This window comes from Sinohyriopsis cumingii, chromosome 19 (genome assembly GCF_028554795.1).
Source record: "Sinohyriopsis cumingii isolate HCF-2022 chromosome 19, ASM2855479v2, whole genome shotgun sequence".
NCBI classification, from domain to species: Eukaryota; Metazoa; Mollusca; class Bivalvia; order Unionida; family Unionidae; genus Sinohyriopsis; species Sinohyriopsis cumingii.
In genome coordinates this window covers 22,315,887-22,339,598 of record NC_142979.1, presented here as the reverse complement: position 1 = coordinate 22,339,598, position 23,712 = coordinate 22,315,887, and the positions used below count along the sequence as shown (strand labels likewise).

The 23,712-nt window shown below is 39.7% G+C and overlaps 1 protein-coding gene across 1 annotated transcript; it reads left to right on the top strand.

The window, feature by feature from the left end:
• The first annotated feature begins 442 nt into the window (after positions 1-442).
• On the top strand, positions 443-4,265 carry LOC149775268 (beta-1,3-galactosyltransferase 1-like). The gene is made up of 2 exons (XM_089943918.1): positions 443-584; positions 2,757-4,265. The coding sequence occupies exons 1-2, from the start codon at positions 576-578 to the stop codon at positions 3,840-3,842; spliced, it is 1,095 nt and encodes a 364-aa protein (XP_089800044.1). The 5' UTR covers positions 443-575; the 3' UTR covers positions 3,843-4,265.
• Positions 4,266-23,712: the final 19,447 nt, after the last annotated feature.

The following is a 23,712-nucleotide window of genomic DNA, read 5'->3' as shown; positions in this document are numbered from 1 at the left end:
GAGTACGATAATTGAAACAAAATTAAATAAGAAAACAATGAATACGTTTCCTGGTGAAAAATTAATTTATTTCATCTTTTCTTTGCTGACAATGAAGACTTATCAATAGCAGTTGATCTTAAGGAAGTACTCTTAAATAATATTTCTTCATTTACATATTAGAAGAAGCTCTTTAGTTATGGAGGGAAACGATCTGGGTGTCGTATAAACGTCATGATAATCACATAAAGTAAACTCGTATAGGTAAACTGTAATTTGAAATTCCTGTTTAAACCATCATCGTAATAAATCCATATGAAACAGTTTCCTGTCTTGAAATGACAATTTACTTGGTGCTTCCTAGAAGCGACTGCTTAACATTATACTCTTAACCCATATAGCGCATAGCTCCTGACAAATAGTCACAATCATAGTAGGTACACAGGTTATGTCAGTATGAGACTGAGATAGAAAATTCGGTATTATGTTGACTTTATTCAAAAGGTGACGTGGAATGTTCGCAACGGCATTTTTACTCGATACGATCAGCGGAGCACTGTTTAGAATATCTATCCAGCCTCAACTTCGATGATAGAATGAAACAGGTACATTTAGCTCGAAACATATCCATTTTGTATTCATATTTTGGTATGGCCTTAATCAGTTCAACAGACTGGCGTGAAACACACATCCACACTCTCTCTCTCTCTCTCTCTCTCTCTCTTGAACTCTCTACAAAACTCTGAATTTCCACCAGATTAGACGAGGGTGATAAGATATGCTCATACATATAAATGAGTGAATCTCTGTAGAGGGTGGAGGGTGTAGATAGTTCCAATTTGTCTTCCTATATATCGTAAAACCTAAATGTTGTAAGAGGCGATTAATAGAATCAAACTGTTTGCCGTGAGACTCATAAATTTTGTATGAATCAGCTAAGACTGTCATGGATTTGTAAAGGGATACAATAGATATGGAAATTTTTTTGACCTTAATTTGTTTTAGTCCTTTTTTTGGTGGCATTTTACAGATTTTTTCTAATTTTCTTTGCATTTTATCTCAACGTTTAATTTTTTATTTGTTTGAGGGGTTTGTCTTCTGTCTATGACATTTTGTATACCTAGTTTTACCTGCGCACAAGATAGCCTGGACTTTACTAATGTGCCGTAAACTGATACATACTCATATGCATATTGTTAACGACTTTTTTGTTTTAAAGTAAGTACCAAAAAGAGTTTTAAAAAATAAACAAGTTTAATGAAATTCAATGATTTTTCCTGGGAATACAAACTGAAAAAATGAAAGGAACTAACAGTACAATGGATTAAATCCCAGATGTCATAAAAGTTATATTACGAGTAAAAAATATATAGAGTAATCCTAATGAGTTCCAGTGGTGTTCCGAATGAATTCCAATAAGGAATGTGCTTATGTACAAATAGAAGGGGATATTGTTGTTGTTCTTACAGTATTGATGCATTACATCGAGATAACCAAAGATGTCTCTAAATGAATTAAAAATAATCGCAAAATAGTCATTGATTCAGAAATTAATAATTATTCACAATTCCAGATAATATTTCAAATAATTAAACGACTGATTTCGCTTCAGATGTTGATATAGGAATATGTAATTCTGATGTAAATGGTCTTAATATAAAAACCTATGACCCAATAAAAGGATCAGGAAGATGAAGGAATATACAATATCATGTCTCTCACTTAAATTTTAGCAAAGAACATGTCAAACATCAGATTGGCAATTAAGTCCCGCTGGGACAACAAATGTTCTGTAATCAAGTAAACATGTTTACCTACAAGTAATACTTATAATATGTAATATACAATCTTGCGCAAAAGCTAGCTATGTAATATGTTGTTTACAAAATGACCATAACAATTTATAGTCTTTGACCAAAGTCAGCAGACAATACGAATTATATATGCATAATAATTCACGCATGCATGCATACATACTTACATACATGATTGCATGCATGCATGCATATATGCGTCTTATTATGTAAATTACACATTGACTGGAATGATGCTCACGGCTGTTTAAATGTAAAGAAAACATGATATGTGCCAAACTAAAGTGTTTGAGCCAGACCAATGAAAACAAAACATAATTCTAAAGGCAACAAAACCGGCCAGTGACTTCACTCCTGGATGTGATTTTTAACTTTGTCTTTGCAACTCGTGCATTCACACATCGTATCCTACTCTTGGCTCCAAGACTGTACTACAAAGTTGAAAGAGAAACAGCTGTGCTCTTTTTTTTAAAAAATCTTTTCTCTGAGTATTTTTCTTATTTCTTTTATCTTAGGATAATATTTCAGTAACTCTAGACATATAATGTATCCAATGCTTTCGGTGTGCCACGAGGTACGATTGAATTGATAGTGAAAGGGATCGACCAAAAACTTACCAAAGCATGTCGAATCAAAGACCTTTGATTGTGGTTTAACATGCGGTGAATTTACTCTTGAGGACTGAAACGACATGAGAGGCAGAGAATGTGGTAGATTTTGATAAATTGTTACAGTTCTCTGTTAGATGATTTGAAAAGTTACATTGTTTTGTCTTTTCTGAGCAAACTTTGTATAGAAAGTTGTCAGCAACATGAAAAATGTCATTTCAATTAATTAGTATGCATATCTCTCCAGGAGAAATAAATTCGTATTTTGACTAACTTGCAGGTATGTGAATAAACATTTGTATATGAGGAATACAAGTGATAATAAAATAAAATTTTCTTTTCTTTGAAATCTTAGATTTGTCCATATAACCAATGGAATGAGTGGTCGTTTTTATTGCGAATGGTACCAAGACGGATCATCAGGTCAACTGGACTTGTATTCCTTGTGTTTTTCTCCTTACTTGTCATAAATGTTACCGTTATCGTCGACTGGGGAGATGACGTCAGTTGGATACCACACGAAATTCGGCACCTCTCAAACAGTTCTTTCTGGATTCCTCTTGCTGACGGAAAAATGGTGTTCTACACTAATTTCTCATTTATGCCCATCAGCTCAAAGTATATTCTGAATAATCCCGATATATGCCTAAATAAAGAATCTGTGTTTTTTCTTGTGATGGTCCATTCCGCAGTTTATCATTTTGATCAAAGGGAATTCCTTAGGAAGACTTGGGCCAACAAGGATCTTCTCCACAGTCACATCATGAGAGTTGTGTTTTTTGTTGGTCTACCAAGAGAGTCTTTCATTCAAGAAAGGCTTCAGAAAGAGAACGACTATTACAGGGATATAGTCCAGGGAGATTTCATCGACGATTATCACAACCTTACTCACAAAGGAGTGATGGGATATAAATGGATAATCGAAAATTGTGGAAATGCAAAATATGTGATGAAAATCGATGATGATGTCTTTGTAAATGTATTTCATTTGATAGAAACAGTATTGCCCGTGGTAGAGAAACATCCTAGGGATATGTTTTGTTATATGAGAAGAAATCAGCCAGTGGCGAGAGACGGGCGCCATGCTGTAGATATATTTTATTTTCCAGGTGTGCGACGCTTGCCGTTTTCATTCTGTGCTGGACCTTTTGTTCTTGTTCCAAACGCTATTTTGACTGAAATGTACTTAGCTTCTTTAAGAACGCCGTTTATTTGGTTGGATGACGTATATTTATTCGGAATACTGCCACTAGTAGCTGGAAATATATCATTGCACCATCTTCCCAAGTGCCATGAAGATCAATCTACAGCTTTAAAATGTTTCTCGTCAAAAGCGCAGTGTGATATTCTGGCAGCGTTCGCGTGGGATGGGAGAGCAATATTTTCACTGTGGAACCACCTTCTTAGACAGTATAATGAACGATTGTGGCGATATGTATAGGTTAGCGGTTTTTCCCATCCTCCGGGGTGGACATTAATTTAATGTCTCACTGACATAGCAGAATGGGCATGTTGTTTTCTTTTTCTTCATTTATGCATTTGTTGGTACGAATTCGTTTTAGAGCAATAATATAAAATGACTAACCTTCGAGGGATGCAATTGACACCTTATTATGCTCATGAAATGGTGACCTGATTGGATTTTCTCAATACAACTCTTATTTATTTATTTGTAGCGAATTAACGGCCATCATTTTCAGCGCTGTTGCACAAAGAACTCCCATAATCTAACACACATCCATACGCCAAAATCAAGAACCAAACACCAAGCCAAGCAAAAGCTGCAAGCAAATAATAACGTAAAGTCAGTTATGTATCGATACTATATGGTTAAATATTGTTTAGGTCAAATGATAAAATTCCTTTGAAAAAGTTCACATAATAATTTCGGATATGAATAAGCAGCATGGCTCTATCGACGTTTTTGTAATGTGACTTATTTTTTCTAATAAAAAATTATAAATGTTTGTTATTCATATCAGACTGCTTCAAATGTCTCACCGATTTCTTTATGAATGTTTTGTTTACTTTCACTTATTTCCTTCATATTGTTCTGTCAAAAAATGGTACACCCAAAGTAAGTGCAAATGATCTCTTAAAGACTTTCTAGGAATCCAGTGCATTTCTTGGTTTAACATGAATTTGGTACAGAGCAGGAATAAGTGTATAGTATCCGTAAAATTTGTACTTGATATGAGTTGCTGACTCCTATACATATATCTTATACTTTGGAGTTTCGCAAGAATGGCCATAGCCATACAATGATGCTGCCATTAGCACCAGTGTGTTCTGGTTGTGTCTTAATATCCATAATAACCAATCTGTTAAGGGCACAAGACCTATGCAAGAACAACATTCCGTATATACCCTAATTCACGTTATCCTCAACAGCATCATGGTTGTTTGATTGTTAAACATTATACGGTATCTGTTAATGTGATGTGATGTGATGTGATTTTGATTTTTAACGTAGCTTTAACAATTTTTCAGTCATATCGCTACGATGCCTGCAATGTGGCAGTTTATAGTGATGTCTAGCACTCGGGCATCATGCCGCAGACATGTAGCATGATGTCCCACCCAGTCACATTATCCTGACACCAGGCCGACCAGTCCTAACACTAACCTCTTAATGCTGAGCACCATGTTAGTACCATTTTTTAAATCTCTGGTATGACTCGGCCGGGGATCGAACCCACGACCTCCCGCATCCGAGGCGGACGCTCTAATCACTAGGCCACCGGAGCGGTCATCTGTTAATGTATGTTTCCCTGTGATTTAGCATGAAATGAATCTAGCATATTTTCAAAGTGGATGGATACTATTTGGTGTTGTCCGTTAATCCATGATATATATGCATGTATTGATATGTGGTTCAATGTTCAGGTATAAAACCAGATTAATATTGGGAAAGAAAATCATTTTCATAGAAATAAACATGTATTTATAAAAAAAACTTTAACAACATTTACACTCTTAAATACTGGCACGAAAATGGTTATTCTCGATTGATTTGGACATTTACCTAAATGTATTGACTTTTAAAAAGTAGTAATATTGCATTGAAATTTTAAAAATTTGTTTCCTTAAGCATGAAGCTGTTAATAGCATCAGAACACAAGGATATGGTAATTGTGCTTATTGTCCTACGTTCAGTTTGCTGAATTCTATTCAGTCAGCGCCGATATTTAATCTCTAAAAAACGAAAACATTTGACTGTCAATATAAGAAATCGAGCAATATAATAAGTAAGGAAGCTGCGTTGTTAATATTTGAATGAGCTAATCTTGGACGCCTAACAAGGAGCGTAGGAATTGTTAATGATCCAACACATTCTAATGAAATATAATGCATCAAAGTCCTATAGTGTTTTGGTTCAGATTTTATGTTGTCGGACAACTTTGGAAGAAAAATGCTGTTGCCATTTTGTTTTTACTCTATTGTAGTTAATGGGGATACAAAGAGAAATGTATAAAGACATAGACAGACATATGCAAACAAACATACAAACAAAACCTTTTCGGCAATAGACAATATACATCTTTTCTAGGCAATGGAGCGGCCCTGAAAAGGGCCTTTGGGTTTCTTCTAATTTCTGCCATTTCTTCTTCTTCTCCACCAGCACCTCATCTTCTTCATTTTTAGTCTATTGTCTCCCATTTTCCCGTTTTTTCTTCTCCTTCTCATCCTCTTCCTATTTTTTCTTCTTCTCATTTTGTTCATCTTTCATCAACATATCATTATAGGATTTGATCTGCTCTGTGTGCTACTTGTCCTCCTTGCAATAATTGTCCTCCTTTTCTTTATATTTCCATTTTTATCATAGCCCTAAACATTTCTTTGGCTTTTCTTAAATTATTGTTCTCCATCTTGACTCTTCTGGGACTAAAACAGCATGTCTCCACTCTTTACTAGCATCTCTTACACCATACCCAGATTGTCTATATGGTTGGTAGCCATGTTTGACAACTCAATATTGAATGGCACGATTTCAGGATATCTCCAAAACCATGTCCTCGCTGTCAAACGACTCCTCCGTACTAAGGATACATGACTTAGAAGTCGTTACAGAATCGTTTTCGAAAATGGAATTTCACCGTGACTTTCCTGCTCGATAATGGAATATTTTGTCCCAGATCTCATTTTATACCAATGTTGCCACTGTCGAAATACGACTTAATGACGGGCAAATAGTGAGGATATAAAAATTCGCGGTGAACCTGATAGGTGTTTCCACCTTCCTTATTAGCATTCACGGCAGACTCCGCTTTGAAAGTAATGACTCACAGTAAAGTTGCGGATGTATGTCCCACAAAGTGGTACTCCACCACATCGGAGTACACAAAGATCAAAACCAATCCTTCGTTCAATTCTACCGGGTGACGAAATAACTTAAAAAACCGGCCGTTGCTGAAGATGCTGCTATCATGGAGAACCTAACCATTAGATAATGTGACGTTCTCTCCACCAAACATGTCAAACAAACTGATTAAAAGTGATGGCCAACGTTTGGGCTTCCGTAAATTTCATCAGTAGGCAATGAGCCACTTTATAGTACTCGATCGCGACAGTTTTGTTCTGTTTGGTCAGGGCTTTGCCAATTTGAGTGTCAAAAAAGTGGCAATCGTTTCCATCAAATATTGAGCATTGAACTAATTCATAGATGCTCAGGGGCGAAATGGTTTGTGATGTTTTTTTTTTCGGATTGGTAAAAACCAGGATCGTTGACATCCAAGTTTTCTTGTACTTGTACTTTCCGGATTTTGGCCCCAAAAATTGTTTGATTTTCGGTGAGGCTTAGTATTTGTGTGGTATGAATCATTTCGACCAAAGCCACTTCCCAATGGGCTTTGTGGTCCATTTGGATGGCATCAGGTAATTTTGACGTGAAATATCACAAAGTGTTGTAGGGAGATATATCAATGGAACTGTCACTGGGTAAAGTTAAGTAAACTTGGTTAATCATAACCACAGAGTTCTGCTTTCCGAGGGGTCACTCGAAGTCAGATGTTCTTGTTGGGGTGACTGTTGGCAGAGTGTCTGGTGTTGGCCTCAAGGCTCCCATTGTTACCGAAATATTCCAAGGAATGATTGGGTAGAAGGTAACCGATGCAACTGCTCAGTAAAATGGTTCACAATTGTTTGCCTCCTTGTTGCAAACTCAAATTGGCTATAGCATCACCGATGAAACAATAGACCAGAAAGATTTGGCAGAAGAAAAAGAAAGATTTGCGTTTTAGGCACGAGTTCTCCAGACCACAATCAAAGGGGCTGCTTTTGTAAATGTTGCAGAGAAGAATTCAGAGAAGGAGTGGTCGCTATTGCTGAGGCTGTGTTGAACTGCATTGATGGTCACTTCGTTTCATAATCGACGAAGCGTCGATCAGGCAATCAAAACGCGGTGAATATCCTTTCCAATGCACGTTGACTTCCTTGACACGATGTTTTCCAACTTTGCGGGTTCTTTGACAGAGGATACATTCGATATCGAATACTTAGTCTTCTTTTTTTTTGGTCACTCATTGTAACTCGTTTTAAGGCTTCCCCGCTCATGTTTATAGACGAAGGATGACTGCTGCGCACTCGTTCAGTTACACGTAACAATTCGGTGGTCCAGTTGGGTAAGTAACCTTTGTCGAACGTTCGTTTGTTTTTTTCAATGTGTACCAAGTCTCCTGTCGTCAACACTCCAACCTTCTAGGGGACAGAAGCAGTCGGGACTTACCAAACAGGCGCTCAAAGAAGGTCACTTTTATGTGGTTGCGTCTGACGCTCCTATCGTAAGATTGGTTGTACGGTTTGAATAGGTGCGGTAAGACATCGATGTACTTGAAAGTGTGTTGATGCGTAAAATATTTCCACATGTGTTCTTTCAAGGTGCGTTGAAAATGTTCCACAATGCTGCGTTTGGTTTCGGGATTCTCGGTGGTGAAAAAATTAATGTCTCGTTTCTTCAATTCTTTTTGGGAAGCTCGATTTAGAATTTATGTGCCTTTGTATAGTTTTAGTTCTCGCACTAACTCACATCTCGATTTGGAAGTCAAGTGCACGAACCAGGTAAATTTGAAAAAGACGTCGATGACACAAAACATTTGTAGCCAAGATTCTGGGTAGTCAAATGAGAGACATCGGCTAAATCGGCTTGCCATTGATGATCGATATCCCCTACTCGGGTGCTACTTCATGAAGATATTCGTCAAATGGGTTTGTGTAACGTGTACGTGGTTTGTTCCTGTAACCATCGTACACTTTTCAGTCGGGATTTTGGCGGCAAGATACAATTTGTGAACTCCTGAGTGACCCGTAGGATGGACTAAATCGTAGTAAATGCTGGCTAACAAATTCTCGATCAGGACTCTCTCTTCAATAAGTCACTCACTGTTAATTGACGCTACTCTTGCTTGGGTGAGATTGTTTGGAAACGGCATGGCGTGTTCGACTTGCAACAGGAGTAGAAGTCGAAGGTAGTGGCGGCAGTTGTGGTGGCAATGCGATAACTTTTTTCTTGTTTCTTTTCACACTTCTGCTCTCCCTTCTTTTTTCACTTCTATCGAAGGAGGAGTTGATATCATCATTTTAACCCAAGCTATGAGTTCTTCTCGTTGTAGAGAGTGGGAAGGGGTCTACAAGGACGCTGCAGTCTTACTAGGAATGGGAGTCGATGTGTTGTTTGTAAAACGTATCGTGCGTCTTCTTCCCCTGACATCAGTGTGGCTACCTCTTTCTTGGTCTCTGGCAGTGGTGACGATGGCCACTTCATCAAGGTCTTGAAATCGCTTGAACTGTTTCGTCTAAAGCTTTCTGGTGAACGATTTTACGTCATTGGCAGACTTCGCCGTACCGATGCGTTTTTCCGTTTCTGACAAATCTATACGATCCATGAACGATTGCAATTCGATTTGTAATTGCAACATCTCGGTCAAATGAGGATTTGGTGATACATGGGGGTGCATTGTTCTTCCCAACGATGGAACTCCATCCATCGTCTGTAAGGGACTAAAGTCAGTGATTGAGCTTCCATCAGATTCCAAAGTACACGTATGAGATCTTTTCACCAAAGATGTTCCTTTTATCTTCTTAGTCATTTTTTTATATCTTGGATCCATGGTTAAAGCATCTTCCTGGAGTCCTCCCAGCATTGCTCCCGCTATTCCTTTCATCAAGGGAGCTAACAACACGGGACGATGGTGGTAGTGTGCACTTCTAGCGGGTGACATATTTTTGCATTCAGGAGCACAAAAATACGCGGAAACACATCGTCTGGCATGTGTCTTTTTATAGTGGAATGATTGTCTGTATGTCGTAACATTTTCATGGCAGGCATCACTTGAGGGGTTTTCAACAGAATAAATCGTGTCAGTTCTTGCTTGGATAAATCCAGTCAGCTTTGTAACATGCCAAATCTTTCTTGGACTTTGATTTAGGAGGAGGAAACGTTTTAAGCGGCAGTCGCTGGGGCTAAAGAAGAGGGTGGTGTCATTGCCGGAGAAGTCCCTTGCAACACGGGTTTCCATTTTCCATCAAATTACGAAAGTCTGGTGTCAAATCGGGTTAGGCTAGCATCACTAGCAACGGCGAAGTTGAAGAAGCTGTTGATACTAAAGACACGGTCATTGCCGTTCGTGGTTTGGGAATGTAAGGTGGTGTTCGGGCCGAACTACATCTCTTGTGGGTCGACGTTGTTTTGCAGGTACCTTTCTTTTGACTTTTCTTGTTTTGGGGTCGTGACATGGTCATGACACCACTGCTCTTTTTCCTCTTTGCACGTTTGTGTGGGGGAGTGGCTCTTTACTTGAGGGTAACTGCTGGGGCATTTGGATTTCATTTTAAGAGGTAGTGAATGATTACACCTCCTAGAGAAGCGCTACCTCCACATTTCAAAATGATTTGCTTTTCGGTTTCAGCATCAATTCGGGGATCTGCCAGTTGTGTCAAGGCTACTTTGTTTCTGTCAAAAATGCGTTTCGTTTCATATGGGATGAGACTGATTCCTTGAAGTAATTAACGTGCTATCACCGTAAACCATGGTAGGACTACTTTGAGAATGGCTTCTAAGGCACGAGAATATACTTGTGGAATTTTTCGCGACTTACGCCTTACAGGGCACGAATCAATTGGACGAGAAGATGAGACTGAAGGGATGCCATGTTGATGATTTGTGAGACAAACCAGAAGTGCGAGAGGTTTATACAGTTTTTTGTCTCGCCGATGGGTACATGTACACGACAGGCCCTCGGACTGGGCACCATTTGTCAAACAGATGGGCACGAAAAAATCCGGGTGGGGGGTCAATCGAAATAATCGGGGTGGGGGTGGGGGTAAATCGACGAGAAAATAGGCTTGAGGGGTTTGAGTGGCATTTCGTACGCGTAAGTCAACCAATGAGTTTCTAACTATTTGGCTAACACTTGCACTTGTGATTTATCTCTGGGACTTTTAAAAAATACCACGAAATGAACATTGAGACTGATGGTGCGATGGGCTTTACTTTGTTGAAACAAATTTTGGGTGATGTAAATGACTCTGGCATTACGATGATACCCTCTGCGCAGAAACCACAGTTCAGTTTCTTCTTCGTCTTCTCCTAACATGTCGTCGAAGATAACCAGGTGTGTTTGATTAGGGTCCGACACGATTCCGTCGTCTTCACGAGGAATACCTTCCACAAAAATGATAGAATCGTCTTGACTTTCTCGCAGAAGACTACACGCCGATTGCCACTCCCTGTAACACCACACGATACGCTGAGGTGGACGATCGATCTGATGACTTTTATGTTTGATAAAACGTTTGACAAATTCGGTTTTGCCTGAACAGCTTGGTCCAGCAATTAACATTTAAAGAGATGGCGAAGATACCAGGCATCCCAACGGGAACCCTCTAACTTTTCGTCTATGATTTTGAAAGTCGAGGAAGATGTAGCAAAGACAGCATAGGTAGCCATAGTCAAGGTGTTGATTCTTTTGAAACGAACATATACAAGACAAGAGGTGTTTTACCTTTTCAGGACATGTTTATTTCCAAACATTTTAATTGGACGCGAAATACAAAAAATATATAAGAGCCAAATGGCTAAGTATATTTATTAAATAAACATCGAAAGGATCAAAGCGGAATACAAACAAGTCACTGTATAACATGGGTGACGAAGGTGTGGTGCCTTTGAGGAATGTCTCAGAACACTTGGCTATGTCTCTACACTTTGAACAGTCTTATAGGTGTCCTCCCAAAATGGCTTTTCGTTCGTCTCCATGTCGACGACGTTATTGCTACTGATGCCTTGAATTTGGTTTTCCTCTGTGTCGGGTACTTCTGTCACTGAAGCTAACACTGGTTTAAAGGTCACGTTTCGCACTGAACTTTTGAATTCATTAGCACAAATATTTGTCATACTGAGCCAATTCTTTCGTCCAAGCATCGAAACCAAGACTTATCCAGTCACGTACAGCTTGCCAGTGAGGATGTAAGTCCCAAGATATACACATTTTCTCAGGCATCGTCAGCGACTAAAAGTTTACGAACATTTATTTTCCGCAGAGGTAGAGAATTATCGAGATGAAAGCTTGTAACAGAATAATCTCTCGTACACATTTAAAGGAACCACTATCATGCCTTTGTGGTATGTACTGTTCGTAAATTGTCCACAATGATTCTGCTGGTAAACGAAATCCCATACATGAAGTCACTAAGACACACACTACACGACTTCCCCAATTCAAAGGACATAGGTCTTGGAAAACGTGTTGGTAATCATCCACAGTCTGAATAGTGTCATTCACTGACTTCCAAGGAATCTGCTGTCTTACTACTGATAAAGGTCGTGACATGGTAGCAAGTTTTTATGCCCTCTTTTGGTCTGAGATAATAGATGTAACTTTTGCACAGAACTGATCGTACTCCAATGGCGAATCCAAATTTATTTAGTCACAAGCCCACACACCACAAACGCACATAAGTTTCCTCTACAGACAATATTCGTTCGTGTAAAAGATTTTGGCAATCATCAAAGCCTTCCTCTGGAATTTTTTGTAGTATGGGCACCTTATAAGTAGAATGAGTATCAACCAAAGTCTTCTGACACACGAGCATTTTATCATATTCTGACCACTGGAACGCTTTCAAATGAATCAGTCCTCTTATAGCATTCAGGTATCAGTGGCTTAAACATTGGTGACATAAAGAATACAATTGTTCTTTGCGTTGGACTTGCATTTTGACCAGCTCTCTGTAAATGCGTTCTCTCAACTCCACAGGAAAACTACGAATATTCTCTTGTAAAGTATTCATTATTCACTCAGTGCCCTAAAAGAATTAGGAATCGCTGGCTTGGTGAATTCTTGGTACATGCATTCTCTCAATTCCACAAGCAAACCAGGAATGTTCTCTTGTAAAGTATTCATAACAATGTCAGTCAGTGTTAAAACCCACGTTGGGGTAACTTCTAATTGTCCGTACTTTTATTCAAAATCTTCTCCCAGAGTTAAAGTGATGAACGTAGTGAGCAATTTCTGACCATTGATATCCGGGCAACGGTCAAAAATGTCAATACAATCTTCTAATTTAAATGGTATAAAGCGGAACACTCCGAAAAACGCATAATTGATCCCGAGAAATCTGACGCGTTAGTTGCCTTTATCACTTTCGTCTTGTGCATTTCTCGTCACAAAAGTTCCACAGTCAAAAATTTAGATTTTGATCTGGCAAGTCCCTGCCAAACGTCCTTGTAGATCTTCTCTTGCAATTCGTTTGGTAATCTTTGAATATTACCTTTTAAATAGGGTTTAAATACTTGTCTCGGTATTGTCCAACATTTGACTCCTAGACCAGTAGGTTTCTTAAACAACTTGGTAAGTAACTTGGTGTAGACACTTCAATTACTGGGGTCCCAATAAAGGAAGGTAGTGACAGTGCGGAAACCATCTATCATGTTCCAGGTAAGCCTAGTCTTTGTGCTCCCACTCTTATAGTGACAAACCGCAACTGAAGGATTTGACTTTATCATCTTCGTCAAAGTAAATACATCCAGTTCTGGCTAATTCGGTGAGGGTAGGTTCTCCCAGATATTTAGTCCACTTTCCTTGGAAGGTTTGGAATCGTCTTTCAAAGTCGCAGTATCCAGACAAGTGCACATGCAAATAATATTCCTCTTTCACAAGTTCATTTCGATGAGGCAGTGGTGATACATGAAGCAGTTTGCTCAGGCATTGATGACATCTATAGTGTGGTAGCTGAACGGTTGTATGACGTTGAGGATGAAAACCAGTAAAGAATCCACGATAACTAGTGACATCATCGCTTTCGCACCCATCAGGTTTGACACGCACATCATTTTCTAAGGTAGGTGTAATAGTGACAGGGAAGTTCCTTTGATGTGCTGTATCGCTAATGTCTCAGCTTACGGCATCTCTCCCATCGCAAGGCACAGCATTGTACTCGACTTGAGAATTACAGAACTTTAACTGTGTCTGACTGAAAGAATCCATCTTTCTCGCTTAAAGTTCGTAGTCACAATGAATTATTGTCCTGAGACATTTTCCCCTTTATATGGTGACCAATACCAAAGTGTGCTTATGGTAAAGTAAAGTGGTTGGGAAGTCACACTCGCTTCTGGTACACGATTTGATACAGTTTTTCTAAGGTGGACTGATGTGTGGGTACACGTACAATCTTGTGCGGTTCGTAGGTTGTTGCTTTAAAATGTTCATCCTCTCCATATTACAAAGCTTCTTTCAACACGCCAAAGTTCACCACTTGACTGATACGATAATCTAGAGTCAATATTTTCACTTTACACTCGGTGCACACTTTACCTCGTTGGTCCCGGTATTTGTAACCAATCGGACCGCCGCTAGCAAAACTTTGAATCTTGTCGTCTGGATGGTCATCCGTCCAGGCTCCTAAACGGATGTCTTCGATTTCAGGGTGACGGTGAACAAGGCGATCGATGTAGTTGAAAAGTACAGCACACGATATCCTAACTGGCGTAAGGCTTCGTACAATTTTAAGCGAGCATGGACTGTCGCGTATGCCGCATTGATGACATTTCCAAATTCGTCGCCCTGTACAAACTCAAGTTTTTCTTTGTATTTGACTGAGATCAAGCCTTTACGAACGACGTACACGTGTTTCATGTATTTGGTTTTATCGCGAATCATCTGAAAGTAGCGGAAAGGTTCTGTCAAATACTCCGTCTTGGCTAAACATGGACGTTGTGCTATTTTTCCCCATAAGCAATTCAACATCATTTTAGCAAACGATCACCTTCCTTCGTTTTTTTTTCCACGTGGTCTTAAGTGATGTCCTCCTGCTCAAAGTATTTCTCTTTGAATTTCTTTTTGTCTTATGGAGTTTGACACCCGGTAGGATAGCCGCTAGCTTCTTGTTTCAGTTTCAAAAAGGCATCCATGTAGTCCTCGAAAATGCCTTTCTGAGTCTCGTCACCCTTGAGGTACTTATTTGTCATGGGAAACTGGTAAAGTTTGTACACTTCTAACAGTTGATATCCCAGGTCTATGGCTTTAAACAATTCTACGCTGACCCACGTTCCCGTCAATATGCGTTCTTCCTGAACATGATGGCTGGGGTAACTTTAGTTGCATGTTTAGGCACAAGTGCGACACAATGAAAACATAAGTTTTTCTTGGCAGTGGTGAGGTAAAAAGGGATGTTACAAGTCCGTGGGGGGCAAGACTTTGCATTTAATCAATCTTTTGTATTGCCGAATGTTGTCCACGTACATGTGTTCCGTCAGCAATTGTGGGAGCCCTGCGTAAAAAGTGACAATATTTGCACACGTAAGGATACAGTCAACACACGTCCAGGTATTTGATTTCTTCTCCTTTCTCTTTGTCGGCGTAGTACAGCAAACAGGTGACATTAGTTCGCCCTCCACACAAACTGTCCCGCAGGTCGAGAGGGTCCATCGGCTTGTAACTTTTCACGATGCGTTTAAACTCGGGATCGATTTTCAAACGGTGGTCGCATTCGTGTTCCCACATTTCCCTGACTTGGTATCCTTCCTGTTTTAACTGTAAGGGACGTTGACAACAGCCTCGTACAAGTCTTCCATCGTACGTTGTAAAAACTGATTTTGGTGTCACGTTGAGTGTAGCAGAGGGGACATCCGTGAAATAATCAACCGTTAAACTCCTATTTTTAAGTCCCAAGCATCCACTGAACACGTTCTGATGGTCTTTTCGCCTCCTCCTTTTCGGGCATGTTGGATCCTTTTGTCTTCCTTACCGCACAAATAATATAGCCAGCGAAGAGCTTTGACCAAGTAACGGCGTTTGACAAAATTGGTCGTTTGAGGGCGGATGACGGCCAGATTATTCTCGGGCATGAATCGGTTGCGGTACACTAAGGAACACGCTATGGAAATGTTGTAGGCGTTTATTCAAAGGATCAATCCCTCCGTATTATATAAACAGTTCTTGAAATGTTCCACATCAACGCCGTAAAATATCCACGTCCGATCGACAATACTTTAACATCTCTTCATGAAAGTCGAAGGGGTCAGAGGCGTGAGAATGGTGCCAAGTGTAGAAAGCTTCTTGTTATTCTGCGCGCATGTTGTTGGGGTCGTAGTAGTGAGCATCCGAAATATGTGGTAGAACGGAGTATTAATTGGATTCAGTATTAAAAAGGTGATTCAGTATTAAAAAGGTGCGGAAATATCCTTTGACTATTTCTGTCATTCCAATCGTTTTAGGCATTGTACTGAATGGCATGGTCAAGGAATTCATCGAATCTTTTAACTGCACTTGTCCCACTTGCATGGAAATGATTTTGCCTCCCTTCAAAGTAACTTTAGGATGTTTGGTGATTTGTTCCGTACAGTATTTTAGAAGAAATTGTCCGTCGTATCCCGAGAAATTGTGAGCCATCACCGTGGCATAGCGATCACAATCTCCGTAACGTTGGATGTCCTCTTGACTCCATGTCTGTAGATAGAGTCTAAGATTCGTTGCGCAAAATTGGGCAGTGTCTTCGGTCTTCGAAAGACTTTTTCACGTTCTCCAGGAATCTTGCTACACTGATGGCAAAGACAAAAGATGGGGTTTTGGATGCACTTCTCGCATGCTCGATGAGCTACGCAGAAATTAGGAATGTGAATGCCGGTCTCTTGCATGCATTCGAAATTGAAAACTATGAATTTGCCTTTCTTCTGGTCATCTTCCTTCTCCCTTTCCTCCTCTTGTTTGGATTGATATTTTTGAATGTACCATTCATGTTCCAAGTCCACAATTTGGCGACAAATGTGACATCGTTTCTTTCCTGAACAAACGTACGCCTTGGCACTACTTGTACGCATGACTTGTCCACAAGTAGAACGATATTGCAGCAGTTGGCAAGCACTTTCCCGCTTAGAACCTTGCTTCCTGAGATTAGATTTTCGAAATGTTCTCCCTGACATACGCCCGTCCCACCAAGATGGCCCATTCTAAACGCACCTTGTCCTGAGTGTTGTTAATTTGGACGATGCTCGTTTTAGTACTGCGAAGATCGTCTACTAATAACACTTTTATTTTGCGTCCGATCCCTTTGGGAAGAGAAACGTGGGTTATGTACAATATCAGTTTTCCATCAGTGTCGTTGGACTGCTGAACGTGCTGAATCTTTTCGATGACTTTGGAACGTGTCCATTCAGCTGGCCTACTACACTCGATCCGAATGGGTGACTTCAAACTGTCATGATAAATGGAGAGTCTCAAGACATTTTCTTCTTTGGCTTCAATTGTCGTTTTAATGTGGTTAACAAAGAATCCCACAAATAGGTAATGAACCATTCCGATTTCTTCAGCGATACGTCTGACTGTGTACATGTAGGCCGTGGTTTTGAATTTTCTGTAGGTGCATTTTTCGTCAAATGTGCTAACATTTTTCAGGTGATAGCCGTGACATTTGGTCTGGTGTTCACTCTGTGGGCATGGGTGCAGGCTTGGAAGGTGTGGCTCACTCATGTCATCCTCAAAGTCTCTGGGATGGATGTGAGCCAAGACAGCTACTGTGAGAGGCGATATCTCACGCTTCGGTCTTTTACTTTCTTATACTTTCTCAATGAAATGGACCGATCGTTTCATCCTGATTGCAAAAGGTCAAATGACAAAATTTTAAATACCAGTGTCAGTGTCTTCCCTCAGAGTATTCATTTCCTTCTCAGTCCTTCAAGAAGGATGAAAAAGCCAACATATATAGAACTTCTGATAAAATCTTTGCAAGCCGTCATAGGAATATTTTCTTCAGAGAAGCCGAGGGACAACTGTCACTCCTTTCGAGATTAAAGTCAAGATGCTTGCAATATCTGTCAGAGGAAAGGACATTGGGCCACAGTGTCTACAACGTCAATGCAAAACAGACGTAAAAAGAAACAAAGGTCAAGATACCTGTCTTTATTGTCAGTAGAAAGGACATTGGTGTACAATCGGCCCTAAGAAAAAAAATAGTACCGATCCAAGAAGCAAGAGGAGTAGGTTGAGACGGGTTCCGAATATGAAGAAAAACCCTGCGAAAAGGAGGAAGAACCCATATCCGCCCATTAAGAGAAGAAAAGAAGAAGAGAAGGAAGTGAGGTATAAAAGGCGGAAAAATCTGTGACAGTGAAAGTGAATAAACTCAAAAGGAGAGAGTGAAAGAAAAGAAGTCATTGAATAATTTTTTAAGTGATGTGTTGTGAAATTTGATTTTCATTTCTACCAGGTAATAGACCAAAAAAAACCGTAAGTGTCTCTTGGTTTTGATTTTTCTATTAAGGACATACACTCATGCACTCAAACACACGTACATGACGGGAAAAAGGCATTTAAGTTTTATTTGATTTTGGAAATTTTTGAGCAGGCACTCTTTTCGAGAGAGGCGAGTGGCCTTGAAAGGACCGTTGAATATTTGTTGTTTTAAACAAACTCAGGAACGGGAGGAAGTTAGCTTTAACTGCCTTATCCCTCTGCCACTGCCAAGACCTACACCTTGACCTGCTACTGTCGATGATTTGGTAGAGATCACTAGTGTTGGTATCTCACGAGTTGTGGAAGTGTTGACTGGGTTGGACTGTTTGGCTCGGGAGGTTTGGCTCTTTTTCTCTTAGGTTTTATGAAAGACGTCTGATACATCTGTTTCATACGCCTTAACTCTACCAAAATGTCCAAGAGTACTGTTACCGTTTGACTTTCACTGTCCTCCTTCTCTCCTAAACCTTGTCTCTTATCTGCTTCCTTTTTTTCTTCCTGTCGCTTTCTTCTTGCCTCTTCTTCTTGCTGTTGCTGTTGAATGAGAAAGGCTTGTTCTGCTTCTTTCTGCTGTTAAAACATTTCTCCAATTCTTTTTTCTGCCTGTGTTTAAAATCTCGATGTGATCTAAGCAAGGAGAAGGCGGCGAAGGTGCTGCTACCGGAACAAATTCTTGTGAAGAAGAGAGAAAATCTACTAAATCCCCTTTTAAAATCGTTCTCTTCTGGAAGTAGGACTGTGTTTGCTTTGGTAGCCGCTGCTATGCTATCACTTCTCGTCTCCACGGCCGGTGCGCGTGCACCCTTACTCGCCGTCTTCGTAGTTTCTGTCAGGTTCCAATTCTGTCGCGTCCATTAACTGCGGACAGATGCAAACGCACCTATATAGGGTATGTGACGTCACAGGTAACTCTCTTCTGATTAGAAGACAGACTCAGCGCTGTGACTGAATTTTGTAACGCGCGTTGGGATTGATAAAAGAAGTCAATCCGTTTCTATCCACTCATCCACTATAAATACTCGCAGAATACCTCATTCCATTCACCTGTTCTCACGACAAGATGTGAATTAACGTAGAATCGTCTACCCTCATATTGGGAATGTTGTTCAACCTGGACTACCCCATGTGTGTCAGATAATCATGGGATATCACCAAGATCACAGATACGGCCATTTGGAAACGAAGGATTTATGTTGAGAGGCAAGACTGTCTGAATCGAGTCTTAATCTACGGTCCGGATGTCAGACGAAAATTGTGGACGAGACCTGTGTGATGTTTTTTATGTTATCTCAAAGGTGTTAACAGGAACCCCAAAGGCCCTTTTCAGGACCACACCATTGCCTGGAAACAATGTATATTCTCTATTGCCGAATTTTTAAAAAAATTATCGGTCGTATAGCTGTTTATTTGTATATGTCTGTCTATGTCTCTATGCAATTTCCTTTGTCCCTCAATAGTCCCAGCCTATGTTAAATTTTCCTTGTCCAAAAGACAGTCCCAGTCATCAATAGTCCCAACCTATGTTAAATTCCCCATTGTCCCTCGGTAGTACCAATATGTTAAATTCCCCTTCTCCCCTGGGCATAAACCGGTCAAAACCAGTCCAAAGTAGACTTAAACCATAAAATTTACTTGGATTAAGCTGGTTTGAACCTCTTTTGAACCAGGATAAACTGGAATGGATTGGTTTGGTCCAGATGAAACTAGTTTTGTCCGGATGGAACCGGTTTAAACAGGTTAAAACTGGTCAAAAACAATCCAAAGTAGCTTTAAGCCATAAAATCTACTTGGATTAAACCGGTTTGAACTGATTTTCAGCCAGGATAAAGTGGAATGATGTGGTTTGAACCAGACGGAACCAGTTTGATCCTGGTGTAACCAGTCAAAACCAGTCCAAAGTAGCCTTGAACCATAAAATCTACTTGAAACGGTTTTGAACCAGGATCAACTGGAATGAACTGGTTTATATAGGTTCATATATAAATATCTCTCTCTCTCTCTCTCTCTCTCTCTCTCTCTCTCTCTCTCTATATATATATATATATATATATATATATATATATATATATACACATACATACATACATATCTTTCTCCCTCTCTCTCTTATATAGGTTCATATATTATCTACATCTAAATCTATCTCTCTCTTTATATATATATATATATATATATATATATATATATATATATATATATATATATATATATATATATATATATATATATATATATAAGCTCTAAGCGCCTTACAACATTAGACAACACCTATAAGATAAAAAATATATATAATGAAATGATTACAAAAACAAACACCATGAAATTTGAAAACATGAAAAACATGTTGAGAATATTTAAGGTAGGAAACATTATTAGGTCTTTAAGTTTGTTCTTGCACTCGAAATAAGTGAGTTTTGAGAGCACTCTTGAATGAGATCACTGTGTCTTTGTGTCTAAGTTCAGTGGGCAATTCATTCCACGTTGCTGGGCCCTGGTATGCAAAAGAACGCTGTCGATAAGATTTTGTTTTCATAGTGGGAATAATGAGTATACGATTGTCAGAAGAGGAGAGTAAGTATCTTGCTGGTGTGTACACATGGGTGAGGTCGGATATGTATGTTGAACTAGAGTCCGACAGTGAAACGTAGCACAGAGAACAAATTTTGTGTTTGGTTCTGGATCGAATGGATAGCCAGTGTAGGGTACAGAGCAGCGGGGAGGTGTGCTCTGATCTTGATACTCTAAGTATGATCCGAGGAGTCGTGTTTTGAACTTTTTGAAGTTTGGAGCAGATATTGAGGTGAACCAGACAGAACTGAGTTACAATAGTCCAGTCTTGAAAGTACTAATGAACACACAAGTGCGTCTCAGCTCAAGATATGCAGCCTTGCATATGTTCATGACATGTTAGTGCAATGTGAGAGTACTGTCCAGAGTAACACCTAGGTTTCGTACTGGTTGCGTGAATTTAATGTTGGTGTTGCTGATGTTTATTATTTGATGTAAAGGATGTGGATGAAAAAGTCTTTGTGTTGTGATCGGAATGGCCTGATTTTATCATCATTCATCTGTAGCTTGTTACATGTCATCCATGATTTCACATCAGAAATTCACCTCTCTACACTTTGGATGGTAGCATCAACTTCAGTTGGATGGCTAGGGTTGTATATCTGGGTGTCATCAGCGTACAATTGGTGAGACAATGGATGATGATCTATGACACTTGAGAGCGAATGAGTGTACAGAATGAAGAGAACAGGTCCAAGAACAGACACATGTGGAACACCACAACATAGTTCAACTGGGCTGGAGTGTATTATATTTGCAGATACAATTTGTCCTGTTGACCAAGTAGGACTTGAACCACAGTAAGGCTGTATCATGAATGCCAAATACATACTGGAGACGGTGAAGTAATATATCATGGTCTATTGTGTCAAATGCTGCAGACAAATCAAGGAGGGTGAGAACTGTAATCCTTCCGCTATCCAACGCAGAGAGAATGTCATTAACTACTTTTAGAAGAGTAGTTTCAGTACTGTGGCAAGGGCGATATGCAGACTCTACATTGCTAAAAAGATTGTTTGAATTTAGATGAGATACAAGCTGGGATAGAACAACCTTTTCTAAGATATTTTTTATATGAATGGAAGATTAGAAACTGGGCGGTAGTTCTTTTAATCGTTATGGGCTAGTGTTGATTTCTTCAGCAGAGACTTTACAATGGCAGTTTTCAAAAATGATGGGAATTCCCCGGATGACAGAGAGGTATTAATAACATCAGTTAGTGAAGGCAATACTGGATCTAAGCACTCAAGCAACAGTGATGTTGGAATTGGATCAAGTTCACATGACTTTGGTACACTCTTCATCAAGATTGTGCGTACGAAATCCATAGAGACAGGTTCAAATGCTGCTAATGGTTGCCGCTCAAATTCTGTATCCCAACTGTATGGTGACGACGAGTCAGCTGAAATTGTGGTGTTAAGCTTATCTCTAATGGTCTGTACTTTGTCACGGAAGAAATTTGCAAACATGTCCGGAATGTCGACTGGAGAGAAGGTAGTTGGAAGTGGTGTACATTTGTTCCTTGACATTAGCTTGTTAGTAATGTCGAAGAACTCTTTGCAGCTGGAACTTTCCATGATCTTAGTAGTGTAGTGGGCTGATTTCGCTGCATGGACTATATTTGTGACATTCTTCTTAGCGGCTTCATAGATTTGCTTATGAATAGTGAGTCTGGTGGAAAGCCAAAGCCTCTCAGCTTTACGGCGGTCTCTTTTAGCAGTGCGAAACCTGTCCCTAACACTGCTATACCATGGAGAACACTTTTGAATTGATACTCTGTACTTGGTAGCTGGGGCATGTTTGTCAAGCAATGAACGCAGGCAGTTATCGAGTTGTTCTGCTGTAGGAGGTAAGCAAGTTGTTAGGTTTGCTTGGATGTCATAGATTAGTTTGGTTCTATTTATCATACGGAGGTTTCTCTTAGTAGCAGATAAAGGGGGAGTATTAGGGACTGATATGTCAAGATGGCATATAATGCAGAGGTGATCTGATGCAAGGTCATGGGATACCAGGGAGGACCGTAGAATGTTATCATCAGGTCTATGAAGAATCCAGTCTTAAATTTGACCATGTTTATGGGTGGGTTGGTTAACTGACTGTTTGAGGTTGAAAACATTAATGGAATCTACGAGTCTGATGTATTTGGGTTTCCGGGACAGTCAAAGTGAAAATTGAAATCTCCAAGAATAATCAGGTTGCCACCTATCGAATTTCCATACTCCAGGAGGTTCGGAAACTGCTCCAAAACGAGAGATTCGGCCAGCTTGTTTTTTCTACTAGGAGGAGGGCGGTATAGGCAGAAAAAATGGACTGACCTTTGCTCCAGTGTGAGTGTGGTTTGGACTAGTTCAAACGATGTGTGGTCGAAATTGAATGTTGTGGTGTGGTTAAGATGTTTGATCATGGAGTTCTTTGTGATGACAGCAATTCCACATCTGCGAGAATTACGGGGGATCGACTTGATGGAGTAACCAGTGGGTGTTAGAGCCGCACAGCTGGGCTCATCGCCTGATGTTTTAGCCATGTTCCCGTCAGGAAAAAGACGTCGATATTCTGGCCGTTGATAAAATTAACTATTTCTGTGCGCTTTTCCGGTGGTCCTACTGACTAGGCATTGAATAATGCAGTACGCAGAGGTATCTCTTGGATAGTTGACACAAAGGTTGACGAATTAATAGGGATTTTAATTAGGTTATCTAAATTAACGGTCTAATTTTTTTTAAATTGTAGAGCCGAAATAAGGGAGGTAACTTGAATTCTTCTTCCTGTTCTACGCCGGCCAGCTTTGAAAGGTTTCTTTTTTCGCTTCTGTTTACATTTAGGTAATGATGAATGTAGTCCCAGTTCGTTTAGTCTAGAGCACAATGTAGTGTGGAGAGCCAAGGAGTGATCATTTAAAGCAATTAATAAGGGTCCATCATAGCATAAACGGGTTTACTGGAGAGTATCACGAGATGGCGGTTTGTTCAAAAGCATTGGAGCAAGACAGCTGAGAAAAAGTCTAATTGTTCTCATTTC